Source organism: Cavia porcellus, unplaced genomic scaffold, assembly GCF_034190915.1.
Source record: "Cavia porcellus strain 051 isolate PalLab524CR breed Dunkin Hartley unplaced genomic scaffold, mCavPor4.1 scaffold_6, whole genome shotgun sequence".
Taxonomy (NCBI): Eukaryota; Metazoa; Chordata; class Mammalia; order Rodentia; family Caviidae; genus Cavia; species Cavia porcellus.
Genome location: NW_026947489.1, coordinates 49,492,093 through 49,507,090, shown reverse-complemented (window position 1 = coordinate 49,507,090; position 14,998 = coordinate 49,492,093). Strand labels below are relative to the sequence as shown.

Below are 14,998 nucleotides of genomic sequence, written 5' to 3'. Positions count from 1 at the left end.
CCCCCCAGGACCCTCACCTTCCCCAGACAATGTTTCTGTGTTTTGCTCCATGTGCCCACCCAGTAGATTCAAGCCACCTTTCTGATCCAAGCAGACAGCCTGTCATTATTGTAGACAGGGGCTCTCCTGGCTAGTTCCTACACCATTACACACACACACACACACACACACACACACACACACACACACACAGAGTTCCCTGAAAAACTGTGGAACCACAGCGCTCCCAAGTGGCCAATGACCCCAGTCTCCTTGAATCTCACCTTTGAGGGCCATGTGGTCATGACTGACTGAACCTAGAAGGGAATCCTGGAACCCTCATCCCCTCACACACATCCATTCTTATCCATTGACCAACTGGCCAAGTTAGAATTGATTTTTCTTTTTTTTTTATTTAAGGAGAAAAAGGAAAAAAAAAACAGAAAAAGGTTACAAGTAATACAAAATTTAAAAAATAAACAGTAAGAAATCACTAGTTAATAGATTACATGTTCTCATCTTAGAAATAGTTGTTCAAGTTACAAAATTGAAGCATATAAAGTGGACTTTCAAACAATGAGAGTGCAAACAGTTTTGTTCAATGATCTAAAAAACATTCAGTAATATGGTTATGTATCTTATACACTTAAACGTATATGCAGTTATAACCTTTAGAGCACTTTCTTTTCTTTTGTACAATGACAATTACACATTTTGGGCTTTATTACTCCCACAGTTTTTATTACTTTTTTTGAAGAGAGAAAAAACAAATGCGACATATCAGAACAGAGTCAGTCAAATCAAAAGGGTGGACATAATAGATAATGTAAAAACAAAATATAATGTGATCAACAATGGTTACCATGCTGCCTCTTGCTATTTTAAGAAGAATTGGCAGTTATAAGAAAATTGAACTCAACAGTAAAGAATAAAACCAAAGCATTGGAGACATTACAGGATTTTAAAAGAAAATAATAGTCAACCGGAATGGGCGTCATAATGATTTTTATTGTCTTCACAGTTATGCCTATATTCTCGAACTTGGTACTATCAAGCAAAGCAAAATACAGGAAAATCAGTCAAAACAAGATGGTGAGGGCAATACAAGATTTCAAATCAGTTAATAGGAAATCAAAGTAGGTTACTATAATGTATCCTGCTATTTTGTATTTATTTTCCCATAATTAAAAAAGAAAAAAGAAAAAATAAATAATTTTTTAAAAGGGGGATTGAGATAAAATAGGGCATAACAACAGAACAGCGCAGGTCAAATCATAACCACTTAAGCAAAATAGTGTTTCACCACAAGATATCCTGACATAAAAATAGTTACCATACTGTCTCTTTCCTTGAAATCTTTGAGTATAACTTCTTATATTGTAGCACCAAACATATCAAGACACTATAAAACCATTCAAGAGAATGACACTATTACAGAATGACAGAAAATGAACAGAAAATTGACAGAAAATGAACAATGGTTTCTATATAAACTCCTTGTCTATAAAAGTTTTTGCTTATATTATCATATATAAAAAATCCTATAAGATACAACCTTTTAAGACCAATGGAGACAGAGAAATACACATCTGATGGGACTTCAAAACAAGATGATACTAAATCAGCACTAGCTATTATGATGTCTTGTTTTCTCCAAAATTGCTGTTCATAACATGCAACCTTCTCTGCCTCATTTCTGTTGAGCTCTTCTTCTGTCATTTGTTGTCAGTTTGTCTTCTTCATTTCGTTTTCTGCTCCATTCATTGTGGCCTCTCTGCCACTATTTCTGGAATCTTGGTATTTTCCTTTTTTAGACAGTATTCTCTGTAGAGTTGTATTACTGGCTGCAAATTCCCCTAGTCCCTCTTTATCCTGGAAGCACCTTGTTTTTCCATCAATTTCTAGGGACAGTTGTGCAGGATGTATCAATCTTGGCTGGAGGTTATTATCTTTCAAAGCTTGGATTATTTCCCCCCATGCTCTTCGTGATTTAATGGTTTGTGCCGAGAAGTCTGCTGTAATTCTGATGGGTGTTCCCTTGTAAGTGATCTGTTTCTTCTCTCTGACGGCTTTTAATATTCTGTTCTTATATTGGATTTCTGGAATTTTGATTATTATATGCCTGAGTGTAGCTCTGTTTGGGTTGTAGGTGGCTGGAGTCCTGTATAGCTCATATATCTGAATATCTTTACCATTTGCCAAATTAGGGAAATTCTCTTGGATTAGTTCTGTGAATAGCTTTTGTAGTCCATTTGTTTGTGCCCCCACTTCTTCTCTTTTGTTCTTAATTCTTCAGTTATGGATCCTCTTATCATCTTCTAGCTTTTGTATTGTTGCTGTTTGGTTTTTTTGTTATTTTTAAGAAGTTTTTCATTTCATGCTCCCATATTACAAATCTGCCCTCCAGTTCAGATAATCTGCCCTTAGTTTCTTTCAAGCTGTTATGACAGTCTTTGATAGAGTTTTTAGTTTCCTGGTAATCTCTTTGAATCTGCTTTACGTATTCTATGTTTTCTGTATCTTCTCCATCAAACAATTCTCCCTTTTTTTCTGTTCTTCCATTCCACCATCTGTTTTTTCTTGGGCAGTGCTTAGCATTTCTCTAACTATTCTGCTTATGTCTTGCTTCAGGTCATTGATAACTTCATTCCTGAACTCATCTATGAGCCTCTGGAGATAGCGCTTTATGTCTATTGGTGCCATGTCTACTATTGCGTGTTTCTCACGATTGGGGGCTGAGGACCCTTTCTTTGTTGCTCCCTCTTCCCATATCCTTTGTTCCTTATATTTAAGCGTGTATAGGAGGCCCAGCTTCCTTCCCTGTCAGCCATAGTCTGTTTGAATTGCACTGGCTAGGTGTTCCAGCCCACTGCAGTGGCACCAGGGAGTCACAGACCTAGGCAGCCTCTGCTCGACCATCCCCTCCAAGTCAACCTACTGAAAGCTTCAACTGCTAGGGTGCACCTTCAGGTGCTGGACCTGAGTTGGACTAGTCTATTGGGTCTCAGCCAGCAGTGTCTCACAGGCCAGGCACTCACCACCAATCCCGTTTGAGAGGGCGATATGTGACTGAAGTCACTGCAACTTCTTGTTCTGGGAAGTCTTCCCAGTCTGAGTATGTCCTTCGCTGAAGCCTCCTTCTCTATGGAAGGGTCCCGATTCACTCACTCACCACGGGTCGATGCAGGGCACCCGGCCAGTCACGCTCCCAACTCCTTTCAATGCTTCCCACTCTCCAAGCTTTCACGCCTCTCTCCCCGCTGTGCCAACTGGGATGCAACAGCGGCTGCAGGTAATTCAAATTGTTGTTTCCAGTGGCATGGGTCTGGCTTCCATGCTGAGACCTTATCTTTGCCTGTTGTATCACCAGGATTGTGTTTCCAGATGGTTTCTCCTAATTTAGTTCATTCCTGTGTCAGCAAAGAATATCCCCCCTTGCCTGGGATGTCCTGCCTGGCACCATTCCTAGATTTCAAGTGTGGTTTCTCAGAGAGCCTCGGAGGCTGCTGCTATCTATCTGCCATGTTCTTCAAGACCTAGAATTGATTTTTCAAATCCATGTTTGGAATTTGAAAGTTTTAGAGAAAAAATATGTATTTGTACAAAATCACACTGCATATTAAAAGAAAACAAATTACATACGAATGAATTCAGTACACTAAATTCATGGTAGGCCAGAATAACAGGGATCACAAAAATAAACCATGGGGCATCTGCAAGATGGTCCATCCTGTAAACACTGCATTCCAGAGCTCCTCTCCATTAGACCCGCATCTTTTCTTATTTTGCATTCAATTATTATAAAATTTTAGATGGTATGCTTTATAAAGATTGTTTCTACATTTGACATGTTTATTTCCAGATATTTTTAGCTAAGAAGAAACAATCTGGTATGGGTTAGGTCTAAATGTCCCCCAAAATCTCATGTGTTTAGAGGTGGGGAATGAGTAAAAGAAGCTGGTACATTCAGGCTGAAAAGTATATTCTTGTCTCTGGTTCTCCCTTCTTTCTCTGCTTCCTGGATTCCCCCAGTGCAAGCAGTTTTCCCCTTTTTACTCTTTGTACCATGAGTTTCATGCCTTGGAACCGGCCATATTTGGACTGAAACCACTGGAAAATGAGAGCCAAATAAATTTCTCCTCCTTTAAGTTTTGAGCATCATACACAATGTCTTCCAATTGCCTAGATTGTTGGACACTGTTATTGTGCATAAATATTTTTCTTCAGTTTTAGAATTAATTTATGGAGAGCCTTACTAAAGTTTCCAGTACCATTAATTCCCTAAAAATGAGGTTTTGGAAAAACACAGATGAGGTGAGGTATTTCATTGTGACAGGACCACAGGCTTAGATGAATATTGCTATAATACTTTCTTTTTACATATCCTTGTGTTAGATAGAATTAAGAGCCCTTCCAACCTTGGTAATAAACCATGACTACAAAAATATAATTTCTCACAGTATTGGAAATGTGTCATGAATGGAAAATTGAGATGACTAATAATGATTGTCCTTTACAATTCAGGAGATAGGAATCCCTTACAAAAGGAAACCAGTGATGAATATTATTCCAAAACTCCATAAAAGTGATTATTTACTTGTGTCAATTATATACAGGAGTTTTATTATGAATGTGTAATAAATAAAGCAATATCATTCAGAGCTAGGAATGGCAGAGGAAAAATGTGGAGAAAGTCAGCTGTGAGCCACACAAGTGGTGTGTGTTGGGAGAGGGAAAGGGAGGTCCTTCCATGCCTGGAAAGAGCAAAGCTTGCTGAGTTCCAGAACAGATTGGAAAGGGCTGTGTAGGCACAGAAGGGACACGAGTCTGGGTGGTCATTGGAAGAATAGTATCCATGGAAAGCAGAATGGATCTTGGGAAAGTTGGCAAATCTTTGCCTATATATGGTTAGGACTTATTTGCCTTCCTCTGTGTTTGGAGATCACCTGACAACATTGCAAAGAGAAGTCAAGAAGGATGATTCCATAATCAACTCTAGGCTTCTCACTTCAGGCACCTGGTTATTTGGTGATGTCCCCTATGGAGAATGGTTGAGAGCTGATGCCAGTGTCTACAAAGCTTTGCTCTATAGTTTTGGGGTACTGAGGGTCTTGGAAGCAGAAGAGAGATTGTGTTGCATAGAACATCACCTTAGGCCACCTTGCAACTCCGACTCTATTTCAAACATCTCTCTTCTGTACTGTCTTCTTGACCTTCCTCAAATCTCAATTCACTCTCCTCCAACTATGCTACACCAACCTCTGTGATATTACCACCCACACTACACTATTATTTAACAATCTTGTCTTAAAGTAAAATTTCCTGTCCATAGAAGAAGGGCTCTTACTTTACAAACTCCCCTTTTGGTACCACTTGTGGTACACTGTTAGGCAAAGTGCTTTTACAGGGTACTTATGGAAGTAACACATTGCGTACTTAGTCTTATTTCCCTTCTCCTACTGATGGAAAAGTTTGCACTTTCTGGAGACCTAACACCATTTCTCTTACCTACTATAACCTCAGACTCTAGGATTCTTTCTTTCTTTCTTCCTTCTGTTCATTTATTTTTAACATTTTTTCTCTTTCTTTCTTTTTCTTGCTTGTCACTCTCTCTGCCTCTGTCTCTCTGTTTCGCTGTCTGTCTCTGTGTTTCTGTCTCTGTCTGTCTCTATGTCTCTGTCTCTGTCTGTCTGTCTTTCTCTCTCTATCTCTCTCTCTGTCCTTCTCTTCCTGTATCTATCTCTGTCTCTGTCTCTGTTTCTTTTTGTTTGGCAGAAACTTGAACACAGGGCATGCCTACTGAGCTATGGCCCTATCCCTTTCCTATTTTGAAGTACTGTTTCACTGAGTTGTCCCGGGCTGGGTCCAGTTTCCAGTGATCTTCTTGCCTCAGCTCTCTTGAAACCTAGAATGATAGACATGCACCACCACACCTGGATGCTCCCTAGGTTTTCATATCTCTGTCAGATGTGAAATTACTCCATGCTGACAGGAGGTTTGTGCACAGAATGCTGGGTGCTCTGCAGAACTGTGCCCTCTGCTGGCACAGAGATACATAGCTGAGTCACCCAACTTTAAGGTACTTATGTTCAGCTCAGAGAGAGAGTCACGGAATTGAGCTGAGAATTGATCAGAAATGTATCCTTTTGCTCTCTGCAATTCATGGTAGTATTCAAAGAGAAACTGAGACCCCTGACCCATGACCCATTGGAACCAGGACACACTCTGGTGCCCAGTCATAGGGGAGCATCTTAGTGTCACTTGCTGTCCTTTCATTTGATCCTGTGCCTTGGGTTGTTGAAGACTCCAGACTCCACAGGACCTGTGGAAAATGAAGATAAAGAATGAACTCAGGAGCTATCCTGATGTGCATTCTCAGTGGGGAGTGGAAGATTCAGAAGATAGCAAGTACTGAATGGGGATGTGGTCCTAGTTTACAGGACTTACCTGCTCCAAGGAGACAAATGGCCACATAGTAGAGAAACCTCAAGCACATGGCAGGTTAGGACAGCAATGAACCATTGTCATTCTGCTCAGGGTTCTTGTCCTCCAAAGGATAGAGTCATAAACATCAGTTCTTTACTGGACATTAGGAGGTGATGTCACCTCTGTGATTTCATGGTCTCTACAGATGTCAATGCAACCTACTTTTGTTACCATGTCCTTGCGTTCACCTAGTACAAAAAAGTTAGGTCTTTTTTGACACAATAACGTAATGTAGATAGCTACCTTGGTGCTCTATATTGCGCTGGGGTTGGGCCCTGTGTCTACACCACAGCTCCCTTGATTTTCTTTGGAAGCAGGTATTCCTCTGCCTGTCACTACTCAGCACATGCAGGCCATCCCAATTTAGTATCAAATATTTCCTGATCTGTTTGAAACTCTGTAAATTATCTAACTGTTATATAACTGGAGTTTCTGACTCCCAGCTGTGGAAACACACTACGAATTCCTGTGTGTGTCATCAAACATATTAGTGGATGAAAGTGTGAAATAGAATTTTTCTTGAACCTTCTATGTCCTTGGCTTCCAGCTCTCTGTGCTGCTCCCCACAGACAGGTCCATAGTGCCACAGTGCCCCACTCTGAGGGCCAATGGGTAATAAGATTTCACATGTTAGGGACTTAGTGCTCTATGTTCCCTGACTTAGTTTTTAATTTAAAACCCTGGCTTACTGTACGTGAAGATATGGCCTTCATGGAGGAAATTGAATTTTGAATGTTGACCACATTTTTCATTACTGGGGCACACCTCCAACATCTACACTTAAATGAACAGTTTATTTTGGTTTACAGCATCACAGAATTTGGTTCATGGTATCTGGGTCCAAAGCAGTAGGACTGAATTTGAACCAAATAGTAGAATTCAAAATGGACCAATCAGTGGACTGAAATTTGAACCAGTCCCAGGCCTGTTGCTCCCAAGTGAGCAGCACTCTTTTCAAACTTCTCACATTGGCCTGTCATGTTCTTTAGCACAGGCCTGTTTCAGATAAAACCTTTCTGTGGTGCTCCTGTGATTTACTTGTGATTCAGTTGTCAGGGAGAATGGTCTTGGAAGTTCTTGTAAATCTACTCAGGATTTTTATCTCAAAATAGGTTAGGACAAGTGGTTGAGTTAAAAAGGAGCTTCAAGTGCAAACACTAGGGGCTGCTAGTTCTGAAGAACTCCAGAGAGTGGCCATAGAAATCTGGAGAGACCATTCATAGAGACCAGTATTGGGGACAACCAGCACTGGCTGGTGATAGCATCTGGCACTGGAAGAAGGAGCCAGTGTTAACCAGAGGTAACCAAAGGCCACATCTGTGAGTTGTAGAATCCATCTATGACACTTGTTCACCTCGACTGCAGAGCTTCAACACCAACGACTGAGAAGATTCCATTTTGGAGGTGCTAACAGAGCTGTATCTGCCAATTCCTGATTTCTGACTGATTTGTACAAAAGAGTCCTGGACTGATTTTCAGAAGTCTATCCCAATCCGTTCACCTCGCCATAAACTAGTACTTCCTTGATTGTCTCAACAATGATGCCTGTGAAGTACTGATTCATTTCATAGCATGTGTAAAAGAATTGATATTACAGCTAAGTATTTACATAAAGGAGAACATGGAACATAAGAACATCCTGTGTGTGCTCCTGAGACCATGCATCCAGAAGGAACAGGGCCCACAGCCCAGGAACCTGCAGTCAGCTAGCATCAGAGTCAATACAGAGTTGAGCTGAGTTATCCTTGGTTCTATTGACTATTCTGATGCAGTGTTAATTTTCTGCCCCTACTATAAACAATCACTACACAGCTACACATCTCTTCCTCCATAGGAAGGAAGTGTTTCGCAGAGACTTGGGAGAGGAGGAGCTACTGAATATTTGTAGGGACAGGAAATGTCTGTGTGAGGCTGTGGCTGCACTGCTGGCACAGAGATACATGGCTAAGTCTCCCAGCTGCAAGGGCAGGATCTTCACAATGGAGTAAGACTCTTCTGACTGCTCTGTTGAGAAGTGATCCTTGAAAAAGTCGGCCTGCTCCCTATGTTGCTTGTCATAAAGATAAACCATGAACTCCATTCCCTTTTCTGCAGTCTGTGGGTACCAACAGATTTACAGGTGACCAGAAATGGGGTCACACCTCTGAGTCACAGGCTGTCCCATCTCAGTGATCTTGTGGCTGGAAGTTTGCTTGACTCTGGTGCCTTGTGTCCTATAAAGACAGACAACAAAAAGAGAATGAGATCAAGGGTTGGAGGTACCCCTAGAGAAAGGCAGAATGGAAAACTGTAGGGACTTCTAGGACTCACCTGGCCCCAGGAGATCAAGAGTCACCCAGCAGGGGAGGATACAGTCCTTAGTAGTTCTCACAGGTATAGGTCTGTCCCAGTTGGGAAGCTGGTTATCAGAAGTGCATAAGAAAAGATCTGGTTATGTGACAGCCTGTCCTGCCACCAAAAACTCAAGGAAACATGAAAACAGGAACCTCCACCACATCAGGGACATAAAATTCCCCAAGGTTGGACACAGAGTGTCCTGCAGTGTGCAGCTTAGGTTAAATAGTGACAATGTTGGTGACTCCTTAATAGTACAGGGCTCAGGACAGCAAGCCTGTGTGTAAGGCGTGCGTGGAATAGCAGGTCCCACTCTCTTTGCTGACAGCCAGTGCAAGGTCTCGTTGCAGAAGCTCTCTGGACCTGACTATTTAGAATTTGAAGAATACAGGGGGAAAAGTGGGTATATTACTCCACAAATATCAGTGTAGATAGATATTCCAGTGAAGATCTAAGGCTCCAAAGCAGGGATATTTGAGAGCAAGGAGGGGAGCGTGAACAGAGTGAACTCCCCACAGAATGAATGGGAGCAGACAGAGACGTTCTTAGCATCCCTAGGTTCAGAGAGGGCATCTGTACAGAGGTGGCACTTTGATCAAGGATGGAGCCCAGAATCTAGCTTTAGATGAAAAAAAAAAAAAATTGACAGCGAGACAGAGAGAGAGAAAGAAATTGCAGAACACAAAGTCACAATAATGGAAAAAAATAAGAATTTAGAGAACTGCAATAGAACTGGTGAAGACAGAACAGTACACATTTTCAATCCATTTCCCAAAGGTGAATCTTTTACTGTCCACTGCAGGTGTCTCAAGCCCTGGAACCCGTGCCCAGAAGTTTCTTCCCTGATTCCCTAAGCTTAGGGCTGCCTCACTGTAGGTGACTGCGGTCCTTAATTCCTGGGAATAAGAGACTCAAAATACTGGTTTCTGGAATGTACAGTGAAACTCTCTAAGGACAACATCTTACTTGTAAACCATAAAGATCTGCTTATAGCAGGCTTGGTTTATTTCACAATTAGAAAGGAATTAATGCACACTAAATTCAAGAGTATTTGTTTTTTATTACTTAGTAGAGCAGAGTCACATTCAAGAAAATGAAAATCCATACTCTAAGTATGTTCTTAAAATATAGTCACCATGAGAGTTGAGGCAGCAAGTTGTGTTATGGTTTGCATAACAGTTTACAAGGAAACCCTACAGGAAATGTGCATCAGAGCCCTCATTTGCCCCCAAAGCTTCCCTGGTGGGCCCACAGATTTGTGCACAGGGAGGCAGTTGCTCTGCATGGCTGTGTCTTCGCTGCTGGCACAGAGGTACACTGCTGAATCTTCTGGGTGCAAAGCAGTCAAGTTAAGGTACATATGAGTTTTTTCTGAGCACCAAGGTGAGAAGCGGCTAGGCACTGTTTCATTTTGGGTCAGTTTCTGAAAGCTGTAAACAAACATGAGCTCTGGAGGATTTTTAGCATTCTGTTTATACCAGTACATGGCATCATGTCCCAGATGTTGTTCACATTTTAAAGACTTCTTGTTTGCTGTTCCCATAACCAGATATCTTGGTGTCTGGATAATTGTGCTGTTCATGGGGACTGTGGGGGAAAATAAACAAAACTCAGAGAGAACCTAGCAAAAAGTTAATATTGAAACCCTCAGGAACAAGTATGTAGTCCAGGGACTTGCCACTGGAACCCAAACTCACCTACACCAAGGAGACAGAGGGTCACACTGCAGAGAAGCCTGCAGCTCATGGTGGAGTCAGGTCTCAGATGGGCATCCTCTAGGTAGCATAGCCTGAGTGAGGAAGCTAGAATTGACTTCCATGACCCTGATTGGTGGTTTTACCTGTTACGTCACTGTCCCCACCTGTCCCATCCAGTGGATGCTTCTTCCTTCCCTTTTTATACTCTCTGCATTCTGATAAGTGGTGCATTTGCACTAAATGGGCTGGAATCAATGAGGATGAATACAAAAACCCAGCGCTGTCTTGTAGGTATTCATGATGCTGCCCTTTTGATCTCAGTTACCTTCATCATTATATAGTACCACTCTATTACCCTCCCTTCTGAGACCCCTTTCAGAGACAGACCATTTATTCTTCAGTTAATTTCCTTCTTTCCTTGCTCAGTTATAGGAGTCCACAAACTCCAAACAGTACTTGTCTCTGCATCTCAGCTGATGCCTACACTTGTGGAAGAATGATTATTAGGTGAACACGTTTTCAAGGAGGACTAGTGCTCATCATGTGAGGTGTATGCCCGTGATGCCTACAAGGAGCCAGACATTAATGAAGAAACTGGGAGACTCACAGAAAGGCTATGCCAGACCCTGTAGTTGAGGGTATAGGGCATGGCCAGGTTTAGAGCAAACACACAATGTATGATCAAAATACACAGTGAATTCTTAAATTTTTTAAAAAATATAATTGCAACATAAAAGACACTTTGCCATTAATCCCATTCAAAATACTCTTTCCCTTTGAATCTACTAATCCCAGAATCCTTGCCACTTTCTGAAGCAACTCTGGAAATCCCCTTTTCATGGCAGCCAGTAAGACCTGAATTCATTTAAAACATTTACTGCAGTTTCTTTTGAAAAAATAACACATCGTGCCCTTCTTCTCCTTATTCACTGAATCTGGCACTGTGAAAATTCTGGCTCTTCCCCAAGGTACCCACGAAAGATAAGTGTTCTGGGTCAATTCAGCATATGGAGGAATTCAGGAAAATACAACTAAAAACATTTAGGAAAGAGGACATTCAGAATTGCTCCAGAAAGGAGCAAGAAAGATGGGTACCTGTGTCTGAAGCAAGGCGAGTATTTGAGGTGAATTCATGGGAACATGTCTTCCACTATAATAAATTTTTAAAAATTTAAACATCACATTTTTTAAAAAAAATCACACAGAAACGCTGAATAGAGTTCACTGAGTGAGAACACAAAGCCTGTGGTGCCAAACAAATGGGAATCAGTTTGAATCTGGTGTTAGCATCTCTGTCCACAGTCAAGGTCCCACCTGAAGTGAGACCTTAATCCCCATGGGCCCCAACCTCCACTCACTTCCCCTTCTTCTGCCCAGCCTCACAGCTTTCCGAGAGTGCTATGACTCTTTGTGGATAAAGCTTATAGTGCAGCCCTCTGCTCTGAATCCCAAACCTGTCCCACATAGTTCAGAGGGGGCAACGGCCCAGAAGGTTTGAAAAGCCAGGCTAGTGAGGAACGGAAGAAAGCAACAGACAGTGTCTGCAACAACTCCAGGAAGCCACCACTGGAACACTCTGCTTTTGTGCCACAGTGATTGGACCAGTCAGGAGCCTTAAAAGGAGAGGTGAGGATGTTGATTATCTAACCCTGTGGAGCTAACAGCCTTGCTTTATTTGCTCAACAAATTCTCACTGGGCAGCAGCCAGGAAGGAGTATCAAAACATCAACATTTTCACCCACAGAGGTCTACTGTACTCTGGCAATTAAATGTATTGACAGATTACCACTGGAGAATAAAAATGTATTTTATATAATGTTTAAGAATAAATTCAACATTGCTTCATATGTATGACATCATATTTCCTCACATAAATCCAGAAAAACTTTCAATGAAGGGATCTCCAAAGCTCCATTCATTTGTGAAGTGTTAGAAACCTAACCAGTCTCCCTATTCCTCATGTGGCTATCAATCTGAGGATAGTTGAGGTATCTCATTATGATCACTCCTGTATTAAACTGCCGGATTTTTGACCATTTGATTATTGGAATATCTTCTTTCTTGAAGTGTGCTGCTATACCAGTACTAGATTTTATTCTAAAACATTGAAGATACAACTAAAACAATTAAATGATACATTATCCTTAAATGCTTTATAGCATCTCTTTATTGTCACATGTCATATTTTTTGCCAAACTATAGTAGCAACTATATGGTATGGTTAGAATTAGGTCATCAATCTATAAATTTATGTTATGGCCAGAAGGTTAATTACCTATTATTTAAGTCAAGAGATTGGTATATTAGGTTTTTAACCATGGATGTGTTGAGTCAGAAGGAAAACAACATTCTGGTAATATATAAAGTTTGCAAAGTTACATGGCTTAAAATTTAACTAAATGGTTTTAGACACGGTTATGGTTTTTTCTAGATGTTCCCCCAAAGGCTTATGCGGTGTCATTGTTTATATCAGTGGCCCACAAGTCTCCTGCAATTATGGACTCAACCAAATCTAGTATTAGTGATTGGTTCATTGTCTAGCCCTTAGATTGGTGGTGTGAGTGCCACACTCAACTAGGGGTGAAACCAGCATATGATGTAATGGCAAGAAGAAGGTGTGCCTCTTTCTCTTGATTGTTTGTGCTTTGCTGTTTGTGGTGGCGATGAATGGTGGCCCCGCCATGCCACCTTGCCTTGGAGCCAACTGAGTATGAACTGAATCCTCCAAGAACTTTAAGAAATAAACTTTTCCTTTTTTATGTTGTGCATTGGGTATTTTGTCTCAGTAACAAGAGTAAAAAGTAGGAAGGCATGCACTATTAGACTTTTTTGGGAAGAGGCTGAATCTAGAGTGTGTGTTGATTTGTAGCGAAATGATTGTGTTTAAGAGTGATGGCTGCTGGATCAGTCTATTGACTGGATTGACCAGATTATTGACTGGTTAAAAAATCTAAATTATCAGTCTCTTACATAAATAAGAGATAATTAACCTTCTGGCCACAACATAAATTGTTAGACTTATTACCTAATTCTAATCATAACCATATAGTTACTATTTCAGTTTGGCAAAAATAAATGATATGTGACGAGAGTGAGACTTGTCTCACTCTTTCTCTCTCACTGCTTTTGCTGTCTTTCTCCATCATGAACTGATGCCCTTCTGCCATGTATCTCCCTGCCTTGCAGCCATCCAATTATGGATCAAATTCTACAGACTGTGAGGAAAGTAAAACTGCTCCTTTAACTTTAAGTATTGGGTATTTTGTCTCAGCAGTGACAGAACAGTAACTAAAACAGAATTTGGTACCAGAGAAGTGGAGCCATTGCTGTGACTATACCTGCTCATGTAGTTGATTAACCATTGGGAAAGCATTGTGGGAAGAGTTTGGAATCATTAGGAGATAACAGCACAAAAAGTAAATCTGGAATGAATGCCTTAGGCCATTGTGTGTGGGAGATTCTAGTTAGTGCTGAGAAGAGAAGAAGACTGATAGAAAACCTGCTGGAGGCTCAGGAGGTTTCTGCTGGGAAGGGCTGAATTGGTAGTTGGACTCCAGATAATGTATGTTATGGTTTGGCTGAAGTTTATCTGCACTGTGCTCATGTTGAGACTTTTCCTGAGACTCAGATTAATAGTCACAGACTAACCTGGAAGAAGAAATTTTAAGACTGTCTAATTTTGAGGCACTGACATGGTTACAGTTGGAGTGTTATGGCCAGTTTTTTGAGTATCAAAGACATGAAGCCAGCAGAATGATTCAAAACATTGTGAGTTTGACCAGAAATGAAGCTCTAGTAAAGCTGTGGGCTGCAAAGACAGAATAAGGAAGATTTGAATTGCTAAACAGGAACATGAGAATAGAAAATACATCTAGTGATGTCGGAGGACATCACAAGAAGCAGTATCACACTCTGCAGCTTCAAAATTGCAGAAGTGAAAGGCTTAGTTTTCAGAAGAAAACTCTGGATTACCTTATTTTTGAGTGGTGATAGCATGAAGAATTTTCAGAGTCCAAAACCCTCTATAACTGCATGAGGCTCTTTAGAGACATCCAGACACAAACCTCAACAGTAGGACAGGCAAGACTTGAGCTCAGGATTCTGGTCTTTAGCAGCAAAATGGGGTTGGAGGCTCCTCTAACATGTGCTTTCCTATCATGGCACAGCCTGTGATGATCTCCCTATTCATCACATCTCCTCCTTCTTCACATTCTGGGATTGTTCCTTCCAAAGGTTGGCTTGGGATTTATAGCTGAGCTAGTGTGAAGTGGGCAAGTTCCACCAGGATGTGCCTCTAACAATCATTCCTGCAGCAGGGGCTGCCTCCCTTCACTTTGCTGCCCCAGAAGTCTGCAGCCTCCTCCATTCCTTTCCTTCTCAGGCCCCAGCATCAGATTTCCCTTTTCAGAGTCTAGTGATGAAGACATCACTATGTGTTGGGACCGGTGACTACAGAACACCCTGAAAGTTAGGGAAATCCAGATAGAATGGCTCCTTTGTCT

The 14,998-nt window shown here is 41.2% G+C and overlaps 1 gene segment (V, D, J or C); it reads right to left on the bottom strand.

Moving 5' to 3' along the window:
• Positions 1-9,964: 9,964 nt before the first annotated feature.
• LOC134476255 (T cell receptor beta variable 4-2-like) lies at positions 9,965-10,645 on the bottom strand. The segment is given in 2 exon segments: positions 9,965-10,386; positions 10,497-10,645. Coding segments are annotated over 2 exon segments (456 nt in total).
• Between the last annotated feature and the right edge of the window lie 4,353 nt (positions 10,646-14,998).